The sequence below is a fragment of the Scyliorhinus canicula genome, chromosome 9 (genome assembly GCF_902713615.1).
Source record: "Scyliorhinus canicula chromosome 9, sScyCan1.1, whole genome shotgun sequence".
In the NCBI taxonomy this organism is placed as follows: Eukaryota; Metazoa; Chordata; class Chondrichthyes; order Carcharhiniformes; family Scyliorhinidae; genus Scyliorhinus; species Scyliorhinus canicula.
Genome location: NC_052154.1, coordinates 151830195 through 151856526, shown reverse-complemented (window position 1 = coordinate 151856526; position 26332 = coordinate 151830195). Strand labels below are relative to the sequence as shown.

The following is a 26332-nucleotide window of genomic DNA, read 5'->3' as shown; positions in this document are numbered from 1 at the left end:
GTCACCTGTATCCCAAGATAACGGAATCTCACCCCCACCAGCCAGAATAGCAACTCCCCAGCCTCTCCTGCCTCTGGCATTTATAGGGAACACCTTGCTTTTCCCCATATTTAATTTATATCCTGAAAAATATCCAAACTCCCCCAGGATCCCCATGATCCTATCATAATTCCCCACCGGGTCAGAAATGTACAACAGGAGGTCGTCTGCATACAAAGTGACCCTGTGATCGACCCCTCCCACTCAATCCCCCTCCATCCCCTCAATGCCCTAAGCGCCATTGCCAACCACTCTAACGCCAGAGCAAAAATCAGAGGGAAGAGCGGGCACCCTGCCTTGTCCCCTGGTGTTGCCCAAAGTACTCCAAACTAATCTTATTCATCCGGACACTAACCTTCGGCGCCTTATGCAACAGCCGAGCCCAATCCACAAACCCCTGCCTGAACACGAACCGACCCAACACCTCCAAAAGATATGCCCACTCCACCCGGTCAAAGCCTTCTTGCATCCATAGCCACCACCACATCCACTTCCCTCATCATAAATATGTTGAGCAGCCTGCATGCATTTGCCAACAGCTGTCGCCTCTTCACGGACCCCGTCTGATCCTCTCCTATCACACCGGGCACACAATCCTCTATCTGCGACGCAAACACCTTTGCCAACAACTTTGCATCCTCATTTAAGAGTGAAATCGGATGGTATGACCCACACTACTCTGGGTCTTTGTCCTTCCGCCCAATCAGGGCCCCCAATCCCTGCACCTTACCCTCCTCCACTCTTGGGAACTTTAGCCCGTTCAAGAACCGCCTCATACCCTCCTCCCTGGTCGGAGGCTCTGATGCATGTTGCCTTCATTAGAAGGCCTCAAAGACCCCGTTGACCCCCTCTGGCTCCGACACCACCGTGCCTCTCTCATCCACTACCCTTCCAATCTCTCTCACCACCGCCTGCTTCCTCAACCCTCCTCACTTTTCCCCTGTGCTCATAAATCTCTCCTCTGGCTCTTCACAGCTTCCCTACTGCCTTTCCCGTGGCCACCAGCCCATAGTCCATCTGGGCCCTCTGTCTCTCCTTTAGCAATGCCTCCTCTGGCTCTACCGAATACCTCCATCCATCCTCAAGGTGTCCTCAACTAACCTCAGCCTCTTACCCATTCCATTCTTTCCCTATGTGCCCAAATTTAATTAAATTCCTCCCTTACTACCGCCTTTAATGCCTCCCACAGCATGGAGGTCGTGAGCTCCTCGATATTATTCAGCTCCACAAAATTCTTAATGGCCGCCTTCACTCTCACACAGATCCTCTTGTCTGCCAGCAGTCCCATATCCAGCCTCCACTGCGGCCGCTGAGCTTCCCCCTGCACCACCCGCTGATCTACCTAGTGCGGGGCATGGTCAGAAACCACGAATGTCAAATACTCTGAACCAACCACCCCCATCAACAGCACCTTATCCAATACAAAAAAATCAATCTGGGAACACACCTGGTGCACATGTGACAAGTACGAAGTCGGCCTCCCAAACCGCCATGGGCCCGCCCCTCCCATACGTTCCATGAACCCCATCAACTCTTTCACTGTAGCCGAAATCTTCAGGAACCATGGGCTGGAACCGTATTGATATCAACCCCCATAATCATCCGATGTGTGTCCAGATCTGGAATCTTCCCTTAAACCCACCTCAAAAATCCATATCATCCCAGTTTGGGGCATAAATATTCACTAGCACCTCAGGTGCCTCCTCTAACTTCCTGCTAACCATCACGTACATGTCCCAGGGTCAGCTACAACACTGCTGACCCCAAAGATCTCTTGCTGACCAGCATCGCCACACCCCGGCGTCTTCATGTCCAACCCCAAGGGGAACACCGGCCGCATCCAGCCATTCCTCAGTCTCATCTGATCCCCCAGCTTCAGAAATAAATCCTGCAGAAACATGATGTCCATCTTCAAACTCTTCCAGTGTGCAAAAACACACACCTGCTTGACGGGCCCGTTCAGTCCCCGCACATTCGACATAATCAACCCCTTCCTTGCCGGTCAGCCATATCCCTTCTTTACCCAGCTCCCCCCGGTCCATGCCCTGCACTCCTCCAGGCCATCATCCCTCCTGAACCAACTATCCCACACCCACATTTCCCACTTCAGCATCCCTCCTTTCCCCACCCCACCCCAGCCCCCAATAACCAAACAAAAAACCCAACCCATCCCCTCTCCCTGGCTCCCTCCTCCTGTCAATCCCCCACTTCACTCCCATTAACTAGCCAACCAGCTAGTATTGTGGCCCCCACCCAAGGCCTCCATCTATCCACCCTTCCCCGAATCTGCCCTTCACCCACCCACACCCCAAAACCCAAATATACAAGAAAGCACACACACCCTCTCTGCCCTCATTCTCATTAAATTCATCAATTCACCCATCATGCGAACCTACATTCCCCACATTGAACATCTCCACAGTTCAGTGTCATCACACTCCTCCCAGTCCGTGCTCGCTCATAAACTCGTTCGCCTCCTCCGGCTTATCAAAATAAAACTCCCGCTTCTGATGCGTGACCCACAGACGAGCAAGATACGGCACCCAAAACTTCACCTCCTCCTTGTAGACGGCAGCCTTGATCCGGTTAAAACCAGTTCATCGCTTGGCCAACTCCACACCCAGGTCCTGGTATATCCTCAGCTTGATCCCCTCCCAGGTGCACTTCTTCTTCTGCCTCGCTCATTTTAAGATTTTCTCCTTATTGGGAAAATGATGCAGCCTCACCACCATAGCCCTCGTCGGCTCCCCTACCTTTGGCCTCTTCCTCAGCCCTCTGTGCACCTGATCCACCTCGAAGGGATGGTCAAAGACCCGCTCCTTCATCAGCTTCTCCAGCATATTTGCTATATATTTAGCGGCCTGCACTCCCTCGACCCCCTCAGGCAGCCCCACAATCCGGAGGTTCTGCCTCCTGGAGCAATTCTCGAGAACCTCCAACTTCTCCCTCAACCTCTTGTGACTATCCACCACCAGCCCCATTGCCACCTCCAGTGAGGACAGCCGGTCCTCGTGCTGCCCCATCGACCCCATCGAGGGGGATGTATGCCTGTACCTGTAATACAGGTTCCTCCGGTAAGCCCCTGCCGGCTAGCTCCGCCCACAGGGAGCTTGTGTATAAATATGCGTGTGAGTCACTCAGACCGTAGTCTACAGTTGCAGATGGAGGAATAGCATCGCACAGCAATAAAGCCTCGATTGTACTAGTCTCTCGTCTTTGAGTATAATTGTTAACGCTACAGCCTCTTTTCTCTGCGGCTGGAACTTGTTGTTCAAAATGTTCGCAAGCTGCTTTGCAGACCACTTAGTGGGCTACGATGCCCAAGCGCCTTCCGCCATCTTTTTTTCTGTCGCACCTCGACTATTCTCTCGGTCATGCTGCTGCCTCTTTTTTGCTACACTTTTTCCAAATGGCAGGCGGTGACTAGTGGGGCACCGCAGAGATAGGTTCTGGGACCCTAACTATTCACAATGATTTAGATGAGGGAACCCAATGTAATATCTCCAACTTTGCAGGTGACACAAAGCTGGGTGGGAGAGTGAGCTGTGAAGAGGATGTAGAGATCCTTCAATGTGATTTGGACAAGTTGAGTGAGTGGGCAAATGAATGGCAGATGTAGTATAATTTGGAGAAATGCGAGGTTATCCACTTTGGTAGCAAAACGGGAAGGCAGACTATTATCTGAATGACCATAAATTAGGAGAGGAGATCTGGGTGTTCTTGTATAGCAGTTGCTTAAGGTAAGCATGCAGGTGCAGCACTTGGTAAGGAAGGCAAATGGTATGTTGGCCTTCATAGCGAGAGGATTTGAATATATGAGCAGGGTTGTCTGTCAGGATTGTATTCGCTGGAGTTCAGAAGAATGAGGGGGGTTCTCATAGAAATCTATAAAATTCTAACAGGACTAAACAGGGTAGATGCACGGAGGATGTTCCTGATGGAGGGGATAGAACATAGAACATTACAGCGCAGTACAGGCCCTTCGGCCCTCGATATTGTACCGACCTGTGAAACCACTCTAAAGCCCATCTACGCTATTCCCTTATCACCCATATGTTTATCTAATGACCATTTGAATGCCCTTAGTGTTAGCGAGTCCACTACTGTTGCAGGCAGGGCACTCCACTCCCTTACTACTCTCTGAGTAAGGAACCTACCTCTGACATCTGTCCTATATCTATCTTCCCTCAATTTAAAGCTATGTCCCCTCGTGCTAGACATCACCATCCAAGGAAAAAGGCTCTCAATGTCCACCCTATCTAATCCTCTGATCATCTTGTATGCCTCAATTAAGTCACCTCTTAACCTTCTTCTCTCTTAAGTCCCTCAAGTCCCTCAGCCTTCCCTCATAAGATATTCCCTCCATACCAGGCAACATCCTGGTAAATCTCTACTGCACCCTTTCCAATGCTTCCACATCCTTCCTATAATGCGGCGACCAGAACTGCACGTAATACTCCAAATGCGGCCGCACCAGAGTTTTGTACAGCTGCAACATGACCTCATGGCACCGAAACTCAATCCCTCTACTAATAAAAGCTAACACACTGTACGCCTTCTTAACAACCCTATCAACCTGGGTGGCAACTTTCAGGGATTTATGTACATGGACACCGAGATCTCTCTGCTCATCCACATTACCAAGAATCTTACCATGAACCCATGTTCCTGTTATTCCTGTCTTCCTGTTATTCCTTCCAAAATGAATCACCTCACACTTTTCTGCATTAAACTCCATTTGCCACCTGTCAGCCCAGCTCTGCAGCTTATCTATATCCCACTGTAACTTGTAACATCCTTCCGCACTGTCCACAACTCCACCGACTTTAGTGTCATCTGCAAATTTACTTACCCATCCTTCTGCGCCCTCCTCCAGGCCATTTATAAAAATGACAAACAGCAGTGGCCCCAAAACAGATCCTTGTGGTACACCACCAGTAACTGAATTCCAGGCTGAACATTTCCCATCAACCACCACCCATTGTTTTCTTCCAGCTAGCCAATTTCTGATCCAAACTGCTAAATCACCCTGAATCCCATGCCTCTGTATTTTCTGCAATAGCCTACCATGGGGAACCTCATCAAACGCTTTACTGAAATCCATATACACCACATCAACTGCTTTACACTCACCCACCTGTTTGGTCACCTTTTCAAAGAATTCAATGAGGTTTGTGAGGCACGACCTACCCTTCACAAAACCGTGTTGTCTGTCGCTAATCAAATTATTCCTTTCCAGATGATTAGAAATCCTATCTCTTATAAACCTTTCCAAGACTTTGCCCACAACGAAGTATGGCTCACTGGTCTATAGTTACCGGGGTTATCTCTATTCCCCTTCTTGAACAAGGGGACAATATTTGCTATCCTCTGAACAAGGGGACAACATTTGCTATCCTCCAGAAACAGAGGTTACAGTCTGAGGATACACAGTAGACCATTTAGGACAGAGTTGAAGAGATATTTCTTCACCCAGAGAGTGGTTGACCTGTGGAATTCACTACCTCAAAGCAGTTTAGGCCAAAATATTGTTGGCGGGTTTCTCCATCCCGCTGCACTAGATTTCTAGTGCAGCACACTGATGGGAATCTCCGTTTCATCGGCTGGCCAATGGGGTTTCCTATTGTGGGGCAGCCCCAAGCCGTTGGGGAAACCCCTGGGCTGCCAGCAAAATGGAGAAGCCCGACAGCGGAGAATTCAGCCATGTATATTTTCAAGAAACAGTTAGATACAGGGGACGAAGGGGATGAAAAGATATGGGGGAAAAGCAGGATCAAGCTATTGAGTTTGATGATCAGCCATGATCATAATGAATGGTGGAGCAGGCTCGACGGTCTCTTCCTGTGTCTGCATGGGTTTCACCCCTACAACCCAAAGTACAGGGTAGGTAGATTGGCCACGCTAAATTGCCCTTTAATTGGAAAAAAAGCTAAAAGATAAAGGGTGCCCCGATCTCTTCCTGCACTGAGGAGCTCCCCTCTATGCTACCTTTGCTGAAGGGTTTCATGTTCTCATCATTCTTTGGTAAAGGAGTTTCCCCTGAATTCCATATTGTATTAATTAGTTACTATCTTATATTTATGCCTGGTTTTGCCTGCAAATGAAAACATCTTATCAATGAATACCCTAACAAACCGTTGCATAATTTTGAAGATTTCTATCAGTGTCCCCTTACCTTCTCTTTTCTAGAAAAGAACCCCAACCTGTGAAATCTTTCCTGATAGGTAATACCTCTCAGTTAAGGTACCATTCCAATCATTTTATTGCACCTCCTCCAGTGTCTCTCTATATTCTTCTTGTAATGCGGAGAGCAGAACTGTGTACAGTACTCATGGGATACTCTAAATAAGGCTCTGTACAAGGTTAACATAACTTCTCGGCTTTTCAATTCGATCTCCCTAAAAATAGCCTCCTGCCTTTTGTTTGTTTATTTTTAAATGGCCTTATTAACCTTTGGCACTACTTTTAGTCATTGGCGTTTCTGTACTCCAGAATCCTTCTGTTCCTCTCCCTCTTTTCGACTCTTTTTGTCAAAAGAGTGTATGACCATAATATACTTATCTTGCCCTTATCAATATTGAAATCCATTTACCAATTGCACACTCATGTTGCAAGTTTATTAATGCCCTCAAGTTTTAGTTCACAGCTCACATCGTATTAACTACATCCTCATCAATGACAGCCACCAAAGATGAGAGGACTTTCCATTTGTTTTGTTCGGATTCCAAAAACTTGGTTATCGAGGAGGTGATAAACTGACACACTGCCAGGTTAATGCTAAAAAATCGCAAGGCTCTATTAATAATAATAATCTTTATTGTCACAAGTAGGCTTACATCAAAGCTGCAATGAAGTTACTGTGAAAATCCCCCAGTCGCCACATTCCGGCGCCTGTTCGGGTAGACAGAAAGAGAATTTAGAATATCCGATTCACCTGACAGCACGTCTTTTGGGATTTGTGGGAGGAAACCGGAGAACCCGGAGGAAACCTACGCAGACACAGGGAGAACGTGCAGACTCCACACAGACAGTGACCCAACCGGGAATCAAACCTGGGAACCTGGAGCTATGAAGAACCAGTGCTACCCACTGTGCTACCGTGCTGCCCATCAATGTTGAGTAAGCAGTTCTCCCAGAGGACAGAAGACAAAGCTAAACAAACACACAACTAATGGATCAAATGAAAGCTCTGCAGTCCTGCCATATCCAGTTGTGAATGGCGATGGACGATTAAACAACCAATGGGAGGAGGAGCTCCACATACATCCGCGTCCTCAATGATTACACAAGCACTAAAGGAAGCATTTTCACCCACCTTCAGCCAACCGTGCCAAGTGGATGATCCACCTCGGCCTCCACCTGAGATTCCCAGCAACTCAAATGTCAGTCTTCATGCAATTCGATTCACCCCACGTGATATTACAAAATGACTGAAGGTAACAGAGAGCATGGGACCTGACAACGTCCGTTCAGTAGTACTGAAGCCTTCGTCTCCAGAACTAACCCTGCCCCTAGCAAAGCTGATCCAGTACAGCTACTGGTAACCACCTAACAATGTGGAAAACTGCCTCGGACATACCATTCTGGCCCATTACTGCCTGATCAGTATATTTCCAATCATCAGAAAAGTGATGAAAAGTGTCATAAATTGTGTTATCAAGCGGTATCTGCAGAGCGATGATCAGCTGGCTCATCGATGTTCAGTTTGGGTTCTGCCAGGGCCACTCAGCTCCTGATCTCATTACAGCCTTGATCGAAGAATGTAGTGAAGAGCTGAACTGAAGAGGTGAAGTGAGAATGACTTCCCTTGGTCTTAAAGCAGCATATGACTGAATGCACGAGCACTAGAAAACCAAAGTCAATGGGAATCAGGTGAAAACTGCCCATTTGTTGGAGTCATACCTACCACAAAGCAGGATGATTGTGGTTGATGGAAGCTAATCATCTCAGCCCCAGGACATCCCTGCTGAAGCTTCTCAGCATAGTTTATTCAGCCCAACCATCTTCAGCTGCTTTATCAATAGCTTCCTCTAACAAACGCATTACCATTGCCCAACATTAACATCCTGGGCATTACCATTGATCAGAAATTATCTCGACCAGTCATTTAAATACTTTCATACAAGAGCCTGTCAGAGGTTTAGAATTTTGTGGCAAGTAATACCTCCTGACTTCTCAAAGCTTGTCCACCATCTACAAGGCACAAGTCAGAAGAGTGATGGAGTACTCTCTACTTGCCTGGATGAGTGCAGCTCCAACAGCACTCAAACAGCGTACACTATCCAGGACAAAAACGGTCCCTTGATGGGGGCCTCATCCACCGCCTTAAATATTCATTCTCCCTGCCACTGTTGTCTCTAATACAAGATGCACTGCACCAAGATTTTTTGATAGCATCTTGCAAACCTGAGACCTCTTTCACTTAGAAGGATAATGGCGGAAGTCATTTGGGAACACCACCCATTTGGGAACGCCACCCATTTGGGAACACCACCCATTTGGGAACGCCACCCATTTGGGAACACCACCACTTGCAAATTCTGCTCCAAGTCACACACCATCCTGATTTGGGAATATAGCACCAGATTTTTACAGGGTCAAAATCCTGGAACTCTCTCCCACAAATCACTGTGAATGCACCTAAACCACATGGACTGTGTGGGTTCAAGAAGGTGGCTCACCATCACTTCTCCAAGGAAATCAGTGATGGGCAATAAATGTTGGCCCAGCCAGTGATGCGCACATTTCAAGAAAGAATGATTTAAAAAGCAATCGGCAAACTTTTGATACCAGCTTGGACCAGTGCTAGAAATCTCCATCCTTGAGTCAGATGGTCTGAGTCTCATCTCAGAGAATTGAGCTTAGAATCTAGGTTGACACTCCCAGTGCAGCATTGAGGGAACACCACACTATCAAAAGTGAACCTATGTGTTCCCTACTCTCCAAGGTAGAGGTAAAGGATCCCATGACTGCTATTTTGAAGGAAATCATGGCAATGCTCCCTGGTGTACTGGGTCAATCTAAACTTATAAAAATGAATTATTTGGTCATTATCACATTGCTCTTTATGGGATCTTACTGTGTGCAAATTGGCTACCGTGTTTCCGACATTACAACAGTTTCTATACTCCAAGGTACTTCCTTGGGTTAAAGCATTTTGGAATGTGGCCATGACAGGTGCTTTAAAAATGCAAATCTTTCTCTGCCTTGGGCATCACGGTGATGCAGTGGTTAGCACTGCTGCCTGACGGTGCTGAGGAGCCGGGTTCGATCCTGCGCCTGGGTCACAGTCCGTGTGGAGTTTACACATTCTCCCCATGTCTGCGTGGGTCTCAGCCCCACAACACAAAGATGTGCTGGGTAGGTGGATTGGCCACACTAAACTGCCCCTCAATTGAAAAAAAAAAGAATTGAATACTCTAAATTTATTTTTTTTAATCTTTCTCTGTCTTATCAAGTCTAGGACACAGTCTAGGGGAAAACCCAGCTTGTTGAAAACAACAGCTGAGCCTTGCAGTACATAATAGGCTTCACTATAGGGGAAAAATAAGCAGGGTGCATTGAACTGTAACCAGCTACAGTCTGTTTTAGTGACACAACACTGAAGCCTCTTTCTATCTTTTGTGCTCTATTATTTTGTGGAAATGATTCTCATGTTGTCAAAATGTAAGAAAGAAGCATGCTTTTATCCTACATGTGTGTGTATGAGTGTGTGTTGATGATACTCTGAGAATTTTGTTTTTCTTTCAGCTTATTCTTTTGATCTTATTCCCCGATGAGTTTTGTGTTGTAAGGTGATGAAAGTGTGAGTGTTGGAGTTGATTGTACCGACCCCGAGGAATACAACTCTCCTTTCAACACCTCCCAGTATTGGTATCTTGTTACTGGAACCCATTCCTCTACAATTAGCTAAAGAACCAGAACCAATTTTTACATAGCAGGTTGAGACGACCAAGAACACCGCCTAAAAGGGTGATGGAAACAGTTTCAATAATAGCTTTCAAAAGGGAATTGTGTAAATAATTGAAAAGAAAAGAAAGTTGTGGGGCTATGGGGAAAGAAGAGTGGGAGTTTGTTCACAAAGGCTCAGATGGGATGGGCTGGTTGACCTTTCGTGGTGCAAGATTTGATGTTTTATTCTGGATGAACAGATTAAGTCAGTTTGTATCGACCTGCCCTTCTGCACACAGCTCTGAGGTACTGCAGGTTCCAGTTTGATGTCAAGATCTATTTTAGAGTAGTGCCTGGGATGACCTATGGCAGTGATTGCTCCATGAGAGTACAGCAGCTGGTCCGTGGGAAAAAATATTCAATTACATGCAGCTCGTACGTGTGGTGATATGCATGCAAACTTAAATGTATACAGTTATATAAATGTATAAAGCTATTTATCGTCGTCAGTGGAGGAGCTGAAGGCTAAATGGGAGGGGGATCTTGGGGAGCAGATAGAGGACGGGACTTGGGCGGATGCCTTGGAGAGAGTCAACTCTTCCTCTTCATGTGCGAGGCTTAGCCTCATCCAATTTAAGGTGCTGCACCGGGCCCACATGTCCGGGACTAGGATGAGTAGGTTCTTTGGGGGTGAGGACAGGTGCATCAGGTGTTCGGGGAGTCCAGCGAATCATGCACATATGTTCTGGGCATGTCCGGCACTGGAAGAATTCTGGAAGGGGGTGGCGGGGAAGGTGTCGAGGGTGGTTGGATCCAGGGTCAAACCAGGGTGGGGACTCGCGATTTTTGGAGTTGCGGTGGAGCCGGGAGTGCAGGAGGCGAAAGAGGCCGGTGTCCTGGCCTTTGCGTCCCTAGTAGCCCGGCGGACGATCTTGTTACAGTGGAAGGATGCGAGGCCCCCAAGTGTGGAGACTTGGGTCAATGACATGGCGGGATTTATAAAGTTGGAAAGGGTTAAATTTGCCCTGAGAGGATCAGTACAAGGGTACTACAGTATAAACGGTGGCAGCCTTTTCTGGACTTCCTGGTTCAATAGCAGCAGCAACCGGGGGGTAAGTTGTTGTTAATATGTTGGGTTGTTCATTGAGGAGGGGCGAAGGTTTATGATTGTTGTTATTACTGTTATCGTTGGTATTTTAGTATGGTTTGATGTTGTTGTGTAAATTCAAAATTTTTCAATAAAAATTATTTTAAAAAAAAGAAGCTATTTATCAATATACGTAATCGTAGGTATGACCTCCGGCCAGCGGGTGGTGCCAAACATGCATCACGTGACTGGCATGACTCGCCAGTTGGTAGTAGGATGTACAGTAGGACACTTGCAAAAAAGATGTGCCGGGTAGGTGGATTGGCCATGCTAAACTGCCCCTTAATTGGGAAATAAAATTGGATACTCAAAATTTATGTTAAAAAATGAAATAGCTGTGTTTTTAATAACCATTGTTATACAAATTTGACTCCCATCAACCGTAGGCTATGTAAAAAAAATGATGTTTAAAATGGCCTGTCTAGGGCGGCACAGTGGCACAGGGGTTAGCACTGCTGTCTCGTGACGCTGAGGACCCGGGTTCGATCCTGGCCCCGGGTCACTGTCCGTGTGGATTGTGCACATTCTCCCCGTGCCAGCATGGGTTTCACCCCCACAACCTAAAAGGTGCAGGGTAGGTGAATTGGCCACACTAAATTGCCCCTTAATTGGAAAAATAATTTGGGTACTCTAAATTTATAAAAATAAATAATAAAACTACCTGCATACATTGCGTTTCAAAAAAGCTTTTGATGACGAACTGTATTCTGCATGAAGGAAAGCGTTGGGAACTACTGACCTACCACTTGGCTCCTCTTTAATAATAATAATCTTTATTGTCACAACTATGCTTACATTAACACTGCAATGAAGTTACTGTGAAAAGGGTTGCAACATAACTGCAATGGGAAAAACAAACATTAATTGTCTCTTTTATAATATTGCAAGTTTCTCTGGCATTCAGATGCTGGGGAATTGAACTCTGTGCATCTCAGTTTTTAACCACTGAGCTCAGAGTGCAGTTATTCGCAGCCAGCTTGCTGCCAGCTCTCATTGTTGTAATGTGGCTACTCATGTCAAGTCAATGATGCGGATCCCGTGATCAATGGCACTGGCCATTTTATCTCACTGACAGCCGCCCACAAAGCTTTTGCCGGCTTCTGAATTGAGACTAATTCAAATTTGACGACTAATCCTGCATCGTGTCATGTACAGGCATGTGTGATATTATGGGCTAGGGTTTAGAGAACCCCAAAGTATATCATGGAGTTCACCTGATCCACAACGTTAAATAGATTTTGGTTATGGGGAGCACAAGGGCCCACTTTACAGGTGTGATGCAACAGAGAGCTAAAGTATGTTTAAAACAAAACAATGTTTACTCTATGAATCCAGTTAATATTTTATAAACACACAGTAAACATCTTATCAACTACAAACACTGATACTTTCCCAAATACAATATTCTATAGATAACCCTTAATAACTTCCTAAACAAAATCCACAAGTTATAGCCTTTTTAAAATAAAGACAGCTGGTTTAAATGCTCTACAGATACAGGTAATACATTGAAATCATCAATGCTCTGGAGACAGTATTTAGCTTGTAGAGAGAGAGAGATCATTATACAACTGATACTTTGAATGCAGCTCTCCACTTCTTTTTTTTTTTTTTTTTTTAATTTTTTTCTTTTTTTTTATAAATTTAGATTATCCAATTATTTTTTCCAATTAAGGGGCAATTTAGCCTGGCCAATCCACCTACTCTGCACGTTTTTGGGTTGTGGGGGCGAAACCCACGCAGACACGGGGAGAATGTGCAAACTCCACACAGACAGTGACCCAGAGCCGGGATCGAACCTGGGACCTCGGCGCTGTGAGGCAGCAGTGCTAACCACTGCGCCACCGTGCCGCCCCCAGCTCTCCACTTCTGAAAACAAAACCAAAAACACACTACAGATGCCAGCTCAAAAACGAAAATGAAAGACATACAGGCCAGCTCCGCCCACACACTGACATCACTGCAGCTATTTGATAAACACCCATTTCATAAAGGTACATCCACCTGACAGTGAGCAAGGTAAGAAGTAGAAATGCTCTTCAACTAATCAGATTGAAGAATCCACAGTGAACCACACAGGATACTAATTAGTAAGTGTAAAGCAGAATTTATAAATTAGATTAAAGTCACGCACAGAAAGTGCAGTATAGATTGGGGAGACATAGGGTAGCACGGTGGTGCAGTGGTTAGCATTGCTACCTCACAGTGCCGAGGTCCCAGGTTCAATCCCGGCTCTGGGTCACTGTCCATGTGGAGTTTGCACATTCTCCCCATGTTTGCATGGGTTTTGCCCCCACAACCCAAAAAGATGTGTAGGGTAGGTGGATTGGCCGTGCTAAATTTCCCCTTAATTGGAAAAATGAATTCGGGGCACTAAATTTTTTTTAAAAGATTGGGAAGACATATGTGATTGAGAGAAAGACAAAGGAGACTGAAAAAAGTAAACAAAAATTACAATAAATTTCTTGTTTTGAAAATCTCCACCCTAATTACTTTTTGAAGGAATGCAACTCCATGCTTGTAAAATGAAATTTTCTGGGCCAGAGAGTTTGTTTGACAATAATTATCACTTTTCATGCCATCAAAAATTTACTTACAAGACTCAGGATTATTAAGAGGTAAGACTTAGATGAATCCAGTGATCACAGAGGATTGTGGGGCTGGAGGAGATTACAGAGATTGAGAGAGGTTTGGAAGGATTTGACAACAAGGATGAAGATTTTTAAATTATGGAGTTGCTCAACAGGGAGCCAATATGGATCAGTGATTTTCAGAGTCATAGTTAAATGGGACTAGATAAGAGTTAGGACATAGGCAGCAAAGGTTTGGATCAGCTTAGGTTTACAGAGATGAAGGGTGGGAAGCTAGCTTGGAGTTCATTGGAATAGTGAAGTCTAGAGGTAACAAAGACAGAGATGAGGGTTTCACAGCAGATGAGCTGAGTCAGATGAAATTTTATAGGTGGAAATAGGTCTTGATGATAGCTCTGACATAGGGTTGGAAGCTCAGTTTGGAGTCAAATATGTCATCAAGGTTGCAACAGTCTGGTTTACTGCCAGATTGTTGCCAGGGAGAAGAATGGAGTTGGTCTGTTGGGAATGGTGTTAGTGATTGCGACCAAAAACAATGGACGGAATTCTCCCTTGCCGTACACCGATATCGTAATCAGCGATCGGGCGGAGAATGCCTTCTGACGCCTAAATCGCGGGCAGTGCCGGTTCAATGCTGGTTTTCAATTCTCTGCCACCTCCGAAATGGCGTCTTCACTTCATGCGCCGCACACCATTGACACGTTGACACGTGTCACGTTGACACGTCATCGGAAAGCCCTGCCCTGATGCTCCACCCCCAATGGGCTGAGTTCCCGACCGCACGGGGGACGTGTGGTCTCAGCGGTCAGTAATCCGGTGTGACGGCCACGGACTGTGTCCAGCGCCGACATAGTCGGCTGGGAGCCATGTTGCTGGCCGGGGGGGGCTTCCGCGAGAGCTGGGGGACTGGTGGGTGGTGGGCAGGGGACAGTATTTGGCAGGTCGAGTCCATGCACGGCCGGCGCCATGTTGTACGCCGTGACTGCTGCAAGTCATCGCCGTGTTCATGTGCAGCCACGGACCCGGCCATTCTCTGGCTGTTTTTGGCGCGGGAGCGAGGAGTTTTGCCCAGCGCCGCTGCTAGCCCCTCACCGGTCCCAGGATCGGTGAGGATTCGGCGCCGATTCTGTGCAACCCCACAGCTCCCAGTGCCGGCGTTGGCACTTAGCCGCTAAATCGGAGAATTAGTCTCCTCAATATTTAACTGGAGGAAATTTCAAGTCATCCAGTATTGGATGTTGAACAAGCAGTCTGATAATTCAGAGACAGTGGAGCAGTCGATAGAGGTGATGCTGAGGTAGAGCTGGGAGTTGTCAGCATATAAGTGGAACCTGGTGTTGTGTTTTCAGATGATATTTCCAAGGGACAGCTTGTAGATGAAAGATAGGAGGGAATGGATCCTTCAGGACACCAGAGGGAACTGTGCAGCAGTGGAAGAGATAACATTGTAAGTGATTCTCCAGGTATGGTTAGATGGATAAGAATGGAACCAGGTGAGAGCAGTTCCACCCAAGTGGACCAGCATGAAAGAGGTGGATGGACCATGTCAGACAGGTCAAGAAGGATATCATAGTCAGATATGATGTAATATGTGACTTTGATAACAGCCATACTATAGTCTGAGTGGAAAATCCAAGGAAGGTGGGTACAGATTTGGGAGGTGGCAGCATGTTCAAGAACTTTGGAAAGGAACTATAGGTTGGAGAGTGGGAGGTAGTTTTGCAAAGATCGTGAGGGCCATTGAAGAATGGGGCAATCATGCCAGATTTGAAGGGAAGCATGACAGTGATTGAGGAGAAAGAACTACAGGGTTGAATCTGTCATGGATTGGCAACATCATCAGATTCCTACTCTGCTCTTTTTCACTTACCTTATTCTGGAGCTGCACATTTATCACCCTGACATCTGACACGGGTTTACTGAGAAATGTGGAGTGCAGCTGCTCCTGGTTTCCCTCAGTGCAGTGCAGGATATTCATGGGAAATTAAACCAAGTATCCCTTTTTATGACACAAACTGCCGTATTCTGGTAAATTTAAATGTCCCAAAGCCACTCTGACAGGAAAGAAGGCAAGCATGGAGAGTAAGTGGGTGAGGGACTAGGGTGGGTCACAGGGGTTGGTCAGGATGGGGGTGTGGGTCGAGGGGTGGGGTGTGGTTACATGGTTGGGTAGGTGGGTGGGAGTCGGGGGGATGTGTTGGAGGTGGGGAGGATCATGGAGAGGTGACGTTAGGTGGGGGGGGGAGGTCAGGGGTACTCGGGGGTAGGAGTGTGAAGTAACTGGGGACTCATGGGGTAGTTGGGTGGTCAGGGTGGTAGTTGGGGAGGTGGGTTAATTGGGGGTGGTAGGACAGCTGGGGGATGTTTTGGGTCGGGGCTGGGCGAGTCAGCCAGTGGTCGGGGTAGTGGTATAGGTACACAGAAATTAGAAGCAGTTTTAATCCTTCTAACTTTTCCTGGGTAACTATTCTGCTAATAGAGTTTGAACCATCCAAAGGTGAAATTCAAGGGCATTCCCATGTACCCCTTGCTCAGAGATGTCCAAGGGGGTTCTTAGCTCATCTTCTGTGGTAGCATTGGGTACGACCCTCCATTATGAATATCACCTTACTCCTAAATGCATCAGCCCTTTAACGGGCATTGTTAGTGGGGACCTCGGGGGTAAGTATTTGAGACAATTACATTGACTACGTCCTGTGGAGGATTGGACAGCGCTCCTGCTGCCTTTGCCCTTCTCTGATAGCAATTACTGCACTTCTGCGTTTGAATGAGCATGGGCAGACACGAGGAGCTGCTGTCTGATTTTTTTCATTAATAGCAGTGAATGCTGATGGATTCACTGTTAACAGGGAACCAACAGTTAACCGAGAACCAATTACTATTTGTCGATGTACTTTGTCGATTATTCTTTTTGTCTACTGTGCATGTTGAAAATGCTTTTCACTGTACTTTGGTTCATGTGACAATAAATCAACCAATCAATCAATAACACCCTTGTTTAAGCTAGGTCATTATCTGTGATGTAATTGTCACAATTCCAATATGATGATAATTTGCTATTTACACAATTGAAAGCACATGGAGGAGGAAAGAACACATGGTTAGCTCCTCCAGCCACCATCCAACACTTTCTTAAATTACTCAGGGATGTGTATCTCATGCCCAGGCGTCAATCCCATTACCTCGTGTGAGGATCTTCTTGATTGCAAACCATTGAGAAAACCATTCAGCCATTCTGTCTGTGCCAGCTATTTGGAAGAGTGTTCCAATTAATTCTTTATCTGCTCTTTATTTGTTCAAGTATGTATCCATTTTCCTATTGAATGTCCCCATCGAACCCGCTTTCACAGCTCTTTCAGACAGCACATTCCAGATTATGACAACCCTCTGTGTAAAAACATTTCTCCTCATTGTCCTGTAGATCTTTTACCAATTACCTTAAATCTGCATCCTTCTGTCAGTGGAAACAATTTTTTCCTATCTACTCTAATAAAATGCTTCATAATTCAGAACACTTTATTAAACCTCCTTTAACATTCTCTGCTCTATGAAGGACAATCCAGTTTCTTCAATCTCGCCACAATTCTGAAATCCTTAATTCCTGGTACCATTCCAGTGAATCTCCTCTGCACCATCTCAAAGGCCTTGAAACTGGTTCTAAACATCTTTTTCAATAGTTTGAACCCCTGTCCCGTTTTCTCATCATCATTGTGTAGCTCTTGATCTTCATTCCTCACGATATTTTCTTTGTTATGTATGTCTGACAGGTTGCCTCTCAATTAATTCCCTTCAACGTTAAAAAGTCCCAGGTTGTCCATTCCTTGCTCACAGCTCTATCCTCTGATAACGGGGGGTTTGTTCCTCATTACATCCAATGCATTAATGTCTCCCTGTGTCTTCGTGACCAGAACTGAACACAGTGGTCAAGGGATGATCTGACCAAATGCTGAATAGTTTGACAATGATTTTGTGCCTTGAACGTTTCTGGCTCTGACTATACCATTTAACATTCTTTTTGTTTTGTTCATTTGTATTGGTTAAATACACTGATTTAATCATCAATTTCAACTTCATCCTACACTATTTCTCAATCTTAGAACTTATTGTCCATTTCGAATTTCCCTTGAGAAAGTGATTGTAGGGCAGCACGGTGGCACAGTGGTTAGCACTGCTGCCTCATGGCGCCGAGGTCCCAGGTTCGATCCCGGCTCTGGGTCATTGGCCGTGTGGAATTTGCACATTATCCCCGTGTTTGCGTGGGTTTCGCCCCCACAACCCAAAGATGTGCAGGCTAGGTGGATTGGCCACGCTAAATTACCCCATAATTGGAAAAAATTAATTGGGTACTCTAAATTTATAAAAGAAAGAGAAAGTGCCTTCTTGAACCACTACAATCCATGTCGCATAAGTGCACCCACAGTGCTGTTCGGAAGGATTTTGACCCAACATCAGTGTCGGAACAGCAATATAGTTCCAAGTCAGGTTAGTGTGTGGCTTGGCGGGGAACTTGCAGCTAGTGGTGTTTCCATGCATCCGCTATCCTTGACGATCTCAGCAGGTCTGATGGTATCTGTGGAGAGAAAAAGGAGCTAACGTTTCGAGTCTGGGTACTCTTTGTAAAAGCGCAAATATTTCAGCATCCGCAGAAATTTGCTTTCATCTGCTGCTGTTCTTGTCCTTCTAGACGGTGGAGGTCATGGGATTGGGACTTACTTGCAGTAAGCAACATTTGTTCTTGACAACTTTTGTTTCATGCATTCTGTACTTCACAATCAGCCTAATTGAGTGCAGTTGACTCTTGTATATTTGGTCTGAGCATCACATGGACATTTTCATCATGTTGATACCCTCACTGCCTCAGATGTGAGTGCAACAATGCACAAGGTTGTTTGTTTTGCTTCATATCAGCCTCAGTGTAACTCAGTGCAATGTGCAACCTGAAATTACTTTTTGAAATCTTTGGTTAATATCTTAGATCACTTTCTGTACCAGAGTCTTGATAAGGGCCAAATATCAGCCAACATTTCTTCAGTAGAAAGGTCACCAACACTGAAGAGAACCAGCTTACAGGAACATTCTGAATATGTTGTTGTTGTTTGATGTTGTGAAAGATGGGCACGAGTAAAATAATGAATGTCCCTTTATGTAGCACCTTATCTAGTTTCATAACCAGCTCAAAGCCCCTGGCACACAATTAATCACTGGTGTCCTGTAGATCATTGTTTTTCAAACTTTTTTCCGGGACCCATTTTTACCAACCGACCAACCTTCGCGACCTACGCCGGCCGACATTCAGGACCCACCATTAATGCGAGAGGTGAGCCTGCTTGGTCCTCACGATCGCACTCCAATCAGGTTCACAGGAGGAGAGGGCTATGCACATATTGAGTGCCGGATTCAGCCGGTTCCTTTGTGCCGTCTTCACCTTTGTGAGGACGGAAAATCCAACCTCGCACATGTAGGAAGCTGTGAAGGACAAAAGCAACAAAATGTTTGTTTTACTCAGCTCCGGATACTCCTCGGAGACGCTGCTCCAGAATACTGACAGTTTCACTGAGTTGTGCCGTGTTTTTAATGTGCTGTCAAAACTGAGGCGCAGAAATTCAGTCAGCTTCATTTGGAGCCAGGCTTGCCAGTCCATTTACAGTTTCCTTACTGATGCTGGTTTCTTCAATGTGTCGTAGCAGTGTGGGGAACATGTAGTAATTTTGGCTTTGCACTTGCAATTGCCAAATTTTCAAAGACTTTTGGAAAGCTGCGATTTCTTCACAGTGCCGAAAGCAATCATCATCCTTCCCTTGCAATTTGAGGTTCAGTTCATTTAGAATTGAAAAGATGTCTGCAAGGTAAGACATAGTTTGCATCCAAGTTTCATCAGGAAATTAATCAGCGAGAAAGGACAATTTCTGGAGAAGGAAAGCATGGATTTCATACCTCAGTTCGTAAACTCTGAGTAGCTCCCCTGTTGAGTGATCATTACAGTAACTCTTCAAGCGGATGAAGTTCACCGTCATAGGGATTGAATGGTCACTGCTTCGATTCAATGCTTTAATGTGTTCTAAAATATCAGCAAAAAACTTATAGCCACCCTTCAGTACACAGGGGGCGACAATGTGATGATTTCCCATGGATTTCATTATATCCATTGCCAAAGTTTTGGTTCTGTCCATGATTAAACCATGAGGAATAATACTCTCTCTAGATCATTTGAGTAATGTTTCGGGATGCAAAACAGATTGCAGTCACAGCCTTGTTCATCATTGGTGATCACCAAGCAGTCAGCCGCCGTCATGCTGCGATCGCACTTTGACCCTGGGTTCAGGTCTGAACACTCCCGGGCCGTATGCAGACTGATGAGCGGGCACGCATGCGCAGTGCGCCCGTTTTTTTTTAGCTGGTCGCGGCAGCCATTTGTAAAGCCGCTCGCAACCGGCATTGTTAAAAGCCAGCTCCTGCGGCTGTTGCCCGTGAATTCCCGTGATCGGGAACGCCGTGATGGACGACTCCGCAACCCTCCCGACACCCGCCTGCGATCCACCCATGACTCGCGACCTCCGCTTTGAAAATGCGTGATGTTGATGAATGCGGAAGCAGTTTTGCACACAGCAAGATCCCAGATCTAACAACGAGCTAAGTACCAAGTCGATCTGTTTATTTTTGGTGATGTTAGTTGAGAGGGAATGTTGGCCAGGTCACCAGGAGAACTCCCCAGCCCTACTCTGTATATTGCCAAGAGGATTTTTACATACAGATCGGATGACCTCTTTGACAGTGTGGCACTCTCTCAGCACTGGACTAGTGTTTTAGACTAGATTATGTACTTGGATCCTGGTTATATGGCTTAAACCTGTGACTTTCTGAGTTAGAGGTGAAAGTGCCATGGCTTACACGAAGTAGTTAGGTAGTAAAACACAATATTTTTTTAATAAGGTGTATGGACATTATATTGGGATTTCAGTGCACCTTGGGTGCAACAGGTAAACGTAAACACAGAATATCATTAAAACAAGTTGCAGATTGTGTAGATAAAGGTACCTTGAGGATCATTCGTGGCAAGTATATGAGCATGGCCAAATGGGAGGTCATATGATCTGAAAAACAAGAGGAATGCACATTTCACAATTTAGGGTTGAGTGTAAACCGCAGTGTGACATTATCATAAATGTACGAACTGCAAGGGTTAATGAAATGTCTAGATCAGCCACTACAGGGATCTAGAGTTACAAGTATATAAAACATTGATACTAAGCCTTGTGGGGAGAGAAGTGAAGGAGTTAGCTAGAGTACAGACTGAAGGAAAGATAGTGTGAGTGAGAGCAGATCATGGTTTATAATAGTGTAGTGATTAGTAGTAGATGACAGTAGATTATATATTAATTATCAACTGTGTATTATACAGGAGTAAGTGTTGAATCAAATTAAGTAGTGTGAATAAATTTATAGCTTTGTTCAAGTTAAAGCTATTTGTGGTCTTTGTGAACACTACGCCAACCATCCTGAATTTAGCAACATAAAGAAAACCACACTGTTATTTCTCAATTTATTCAGGCCATTTTGTGGATGTCCTTTACTTTTACCTGAAAGAAGGGCCTTCACTCTTCACCATTCTTTGACAACTGGTAAGTTCTATTTATATCTGGAACCAGGAGACTCAGAAAGGTACTCCCGACACCAGAGTATCCTTGATCATTCTTCACCTCAGTTACTGATGCCAGCTCCCTCCCCCCCCTCAACACTCCAACAATATTCCTGGGCAATGCATGAGGGTTGGGAAATTTGTTGGATGAGGCTGTGAAGATTGCTGTATGAGGTTCAGGAAATTGCCGCACGAGTTCGTATCATCAATTGGACATGATGAGAACTGCAAAGCCCTGATCGGACAACGATTACAGGATACAGATTTAAGGGTTTTGGACAAGGGATACAGGGGTAATCGAGGAAGAGCGTTTTTAAGCAGCGTGTGATAATGATCTGGAATTCATGCCCACACGAGGGGTCAAAGAGGTGCTGATCAATGATTTCAAAAAGAAATTGGATGGGCACTTGAAGAAATTAAACTATGGGGGTGGAATGGGGAATGGGACTGTGTGGATTGCTGTATGGAAAACTGGAATCGTCTTGAATAGCCTCCTTCTGTGACCATGATTGTATTGAGCAGGATGAACACTGAGGACTCTGATGGGTTTTCCTCCTATATTATGGGTGTATATATGTCACACTGCAGACATGTTGGGAGGATGCAAGGTACTCCACAAACTGAACCTGAATTACAAATGTCAACTGGTAACATCCTGTACAAGGATGCATGCAGGATGGACACTCATGGTGAGATGGCCTAAGCTTCCCTATTTTGAAGCATCTTTAAAAACTGCAAAAACATTTCCCAAGGATGACACCAGAAATGAGAGATTAGGAAAGATTGAGCAGACTGGGTCCCTTTTCTCCAAAATAGTGAAGGCTGAGGGGAGACCTGAGCGAGCTCTTTAAAATTCTGAATGAGTTTGATAGTGTGGCCATGGAGAAGATATGTCCACTTGTGGGGAAGACCAGAGCTAGGGGCCGTCAATATAGGATAGTTACTAATCAATCCAGTAGGGAATTCAGGATAAATTTATTTTTCCAGAGAGTGATGTGAATGTGGAACTCACTGCTATAAGGAGTATTTGAGGCAAAAGGCATAGATGTATTTAAAGGGAAGCTAGATGTACACATGAGGGAGAAAGGAATAGAAGGATATGTGGATAGGTTGAGATGAAGTAGTGAGGGGCGGGGGAAAATTGTATAGAGCATAAACACTAGCATCGACCAGTTGGACCAAATGTCCTGTTCTGTGCTGTAAATTCTCTGTAATTCTCTTCATATAATACAGTCTGAGTAAGGAACGCCTGTATCAGTGACTAATTGATTAATGGCTGCTTTACTTCATGGGATCCTGAGGCAGATTTCCAGGCGATTAATGACTGCTTTACTTCATGGGATCCTGAGGCTGGTTTGCACATTCTGACAATCATGTGCTACCCCCCCCCCCCCCACCTCCCCAGCACCACCACAACAAGCTGTGCAAATAAAGAGGAGGATCATACTAACTTCCCAGCAAGAATATGGAAATTCCCTGCTACTTTGTTGAGTTTCATTGAACCATGAATCCTGCAGGCGTTCAGAGGATATGTGGAGTCAACAACTCTGAAAGAAAAATGACAAATCCACTTTCACAGGTCATTTGCACATTAACATTTCCATGCCTGAAAGGGTTTAAAGTCTACAGACTCCAACACTTCAGGTGCAATTTAAACACTGAAGTGTCAGACTAATTCATTACAACTTTAATGCATTTATAGGCAAGATAGCTAAATACACGAGAGAGCAAGGAACATAAGGATAGGCGCAGTGAGATTGAGCGGAATGAGAGGAGACACAGACCAGTTAGGCTGAATGGCCTGTTTCTGTGCTTCAGTTCTGTGTAAATCTAGGTACACTGGATCTCCTGACGTTGACTTGAAGCCAAATTGCTGCACCAACTTGAAACAAACTCCAGGAAACCTCAGAATTGGAGCCTGGCGTGGGGGTGTTTGGGGGTAGAGGGATGGCTCTGGTTTTGCTTCAATTCTTTCACGGGATCTGGGCTTCACTGACAAATGTCAGGATCTGAACTACTGCTTTACAGTCTTTCTGCATTGAGGTCCCAAACATTATTTGAAGATTGTATTTGGTAAGAGTTATAACCCCCCATGGAGGTCACAGTTTAAGGACAATCCGATTCCCTGTGACCGCCACGGAATATGAACTTTGGCGGTAAGGAAAGTGGTGCTTCCCCTTATCTAGGGAAACCCTAACTTGTGTATAAACCCCGTCTGGGTGCAGGTTGGAGAGGGAGACCCTTTGGGGAGTGGGACACTTATTGGCCGGGATTCTCCGGTCGCCGATGCCGAAATCGCGTTCGGCGATCGGCTGGAGAATATCTGTTTCCGGCCAAATTGGGGGCGGTGCCGCTTCTGCAATGCTCCACCCCTTTCAAAGCATCGTACTCTAGGAGTACGCCATGCGTTGTACCGACGGCCTCAGGACGTTGCCTGAGGCCCACACCCTGATGTTTCACCCCCGACCGGCTGAGTTTCCGATGGCGTTGCTAGGGAGCGCTATCATCCGTTGGGAACGCGGCGTGGCGGCTGTGGACTTAGTTCAGCGCTGCCACAGTCGGGGGAGGGCTGATCTACGGCAAGGGTAGACTTTGTCAGGGCCTGGAGGCACTGTAAGGGGGGTGGTCTGGGGCACATGAACCGGCCAATGGGGGGGGGCACTATTTTGTAGGCCGGGTCCGCGAGCAGTCGGCGTCCTGCTGCACAGCGTGGCCACTGCAGGCCGCCGTGTACATGCACGGCCATGGACCCGGCAATTCTCTGGGTCATATCAACAGCTAGAGCCAGGTGCTCTACGCTGCTCAGCAGCTATCCCCCAGCCAAATGGAGGATCGGTGACTGTTTTACACCAACAGTTCGGTTGTAAATCGCCACCGTTCCCAAGCCAGCCTGGGGACATAGCCTCAGAATCGGAGACTCCAGACCATTGTATATCAAATAAACCTTTTCCACCTGCTGGTTCAAGCGTGCTACTTTAATGGATTCAACAATAATTAAACACAGTAAATGTAATGGTGATGGAGAAAGTATATTACTCGATATTAAGCATAGTATGTAGTATATTAAGGTTTGTGGGCTCCATCATTAATAGAGACATCCATCCGTAAGGGAAAACGGGCTTAAAGAAAACACATCCAGCAGGGAAGCATTCCCTCAGTACTGCACGGGAGTATCAGCCTTGATTGTGTGCTCAACCCTGGAGTGGGACTTGAACTCATGATCTCCTGGCATTAATGCAAAAGTGAGACTACCACTTTGAACAGATATACCCTAAGTGAAATCACTACCTTGGACTCTTTGTTGCTGCAGTTCCATTAAACGATGACTTTATGAGGGATTCCAACAGATTATGCTCCTTGTTCAGCTGTTGGTGAATATTTTGCATCATTCTGCAGGTAAATGTGAATTTTCCGTTTAGTTTTACGAAGGAAATAAGTTTCTATTCCAATGCGAAGAGTCACCTGAACGTCAAATGATCAACGGTAAGAAAATCACATTAGAAACTCACCTCTGCCAGGCTTTCTCCTTTGATAAGAGTTCAAAGTAGGTCTGAATATTAAAAAAATATATAATGGGAGGTCATAATTGCATTCTGTGGTAAAATGAGATTTGGTCACTTCAGTTGGGTTTTAACAGATGACTTAAAGGAAGAGAGAGAGAAGTGGCGATATTTATGGAGGGAATTCTACAGTTCAGGGCCCACAAAGCTCAAGTCACTTCTACTTCTGGCTTCAAATGAGAACTCCAGCATAGAGAAATGTCGGATCTTTGATCTGTGACAAATGCCAGACTATTTTTAGCAAAATTTTACTAATATTCATTATTCAGAATCTCTACATCCATCTCTGAGAATGGAGTGGATATCTGAAAAGGACAATTGGGCTGCAGGTCTCAGTCGGTAATGATGCTCCTGCGCACAGGTCTCAAGAAATCGGCAGCTATTGGAGCAGGCCATCTCCGTCAAGATCAATTGTCTGCTCACCTGAGGTCTGCGCATCCATCCTGCATTGACAACAGCAAATGGATAAATACACGAAAGGGAAAGATTTACTTTATAGTGGGGGAAAACACGGCACGAGTGAGACTAATTGGATGGCCCTTATAAAGAACAGGCACAGGCATGAATGGCATCCTTCTGTTCTGTTAGATTCTATGCTAACTGGTTGCAAGGAATGTGACTGTTCTGTAAGGCAAGGCATCTTCCTTTATTTTGGTTTTCATGTCTGTGGGGATAAGATGCACTTAACAATTCAATGAGATGGGAAGCAGTTATGGGGATCCATGTTTGCAAACTCGCTAAATGGCTCGGTGGATCAGTGCAACAAGCCACTATGGCAACAAACCTTTAGGATTGCTTTCTCATAAAAGCTTGAAAGATGCTTAAAACCACAGGAGCTGTGGTGCTGCATCTACTCTCTTAAAAAAGTTCTGGGTTAGCTCACAAACAGGCATCAATATCAAGAGTAAAATTAAAGTCGATTAAGGCTTACTGGTTCATACTGAAGGTCTCCGGACTCACCAACCCTGGATTCCGTTTGATCAATCATGTCTGCTCCAATATCTTTGCACAACAAAGGACAGCAGAAATGGTAATGATCTTACAGGCATTTTTGTTCAGTTTTGCTTCATCCTTTGTGTTAATTCCTATTATTACACTGTATTTACCACACAGAAATATGTCATTCAGCCCAACTGATCTATACCAGTGTTTATGTTTCACATGGGCCTCCTCTAACCCTACAACATCTCAGCCTGTCAGGCATATCCTTGTATTTGTTTCTGCCTCATAATTTATCCAGTTTCTGCTTAAATATTTCAATGCTATTTACCTCCCTGTGGTAGTGAGTTCCACATTCTTATCACTTTCTGAGTAAAAAAAGCTTCCCTTGAATTTTCCATTGGATTCATTAGTGAATATCTCACATTTATCCACAAGTGGATAAGCCTTCTTTACTTTGACTCTCTTGCACCCCTTAATAATTTTTAAACATTTTATTAGGTCACCCTTCAACCTCCCCATTTCTAGG

At 45.4% G+C, this 26332-nt stretch overlaps 1 protein-coding gene across 3 annotated transcripts in view; it reads right to left on the bottom strand.

Moving 5' to 3' along the window:
• LOC119971793 (endoplasmic reticulum-Golgi intermediate compartment protein 2-like) overlaps positions 1 to 26332 on the bottom strand; it is a 66168-nt gene that overhangs the window by 21795 nt on the left and 18041 nt on the right. For all 3 annotated transcript variants that reach the window (XM_038807924.1, XM_038807923.1, XM_038807922.1), the window contains exons 4-8: positions 25796 to 25866; positions 24814 to 24854; positions 24593 to 24694; positions 22756 to 22851; positions 20704 to 20759 (exon numbers count right to left, since the gene is read on the bottom strand). In XM_038807924.1, the coding sequence (XP_038663852.1) occupies positions 20704 to 20759; positions 22756 to 22851; positions 24593 to 24694; positions 24814 to 24854; positions 25796 to 25866 (366 nt within the window). The remainder of the gene's footprint in view (positions 1 to 20703; positions 20760 to 22755; positions 22852 to 24592; positions 24695 to 24813; positions 24855 to 25795; positions 25867 to 26332) is intronic.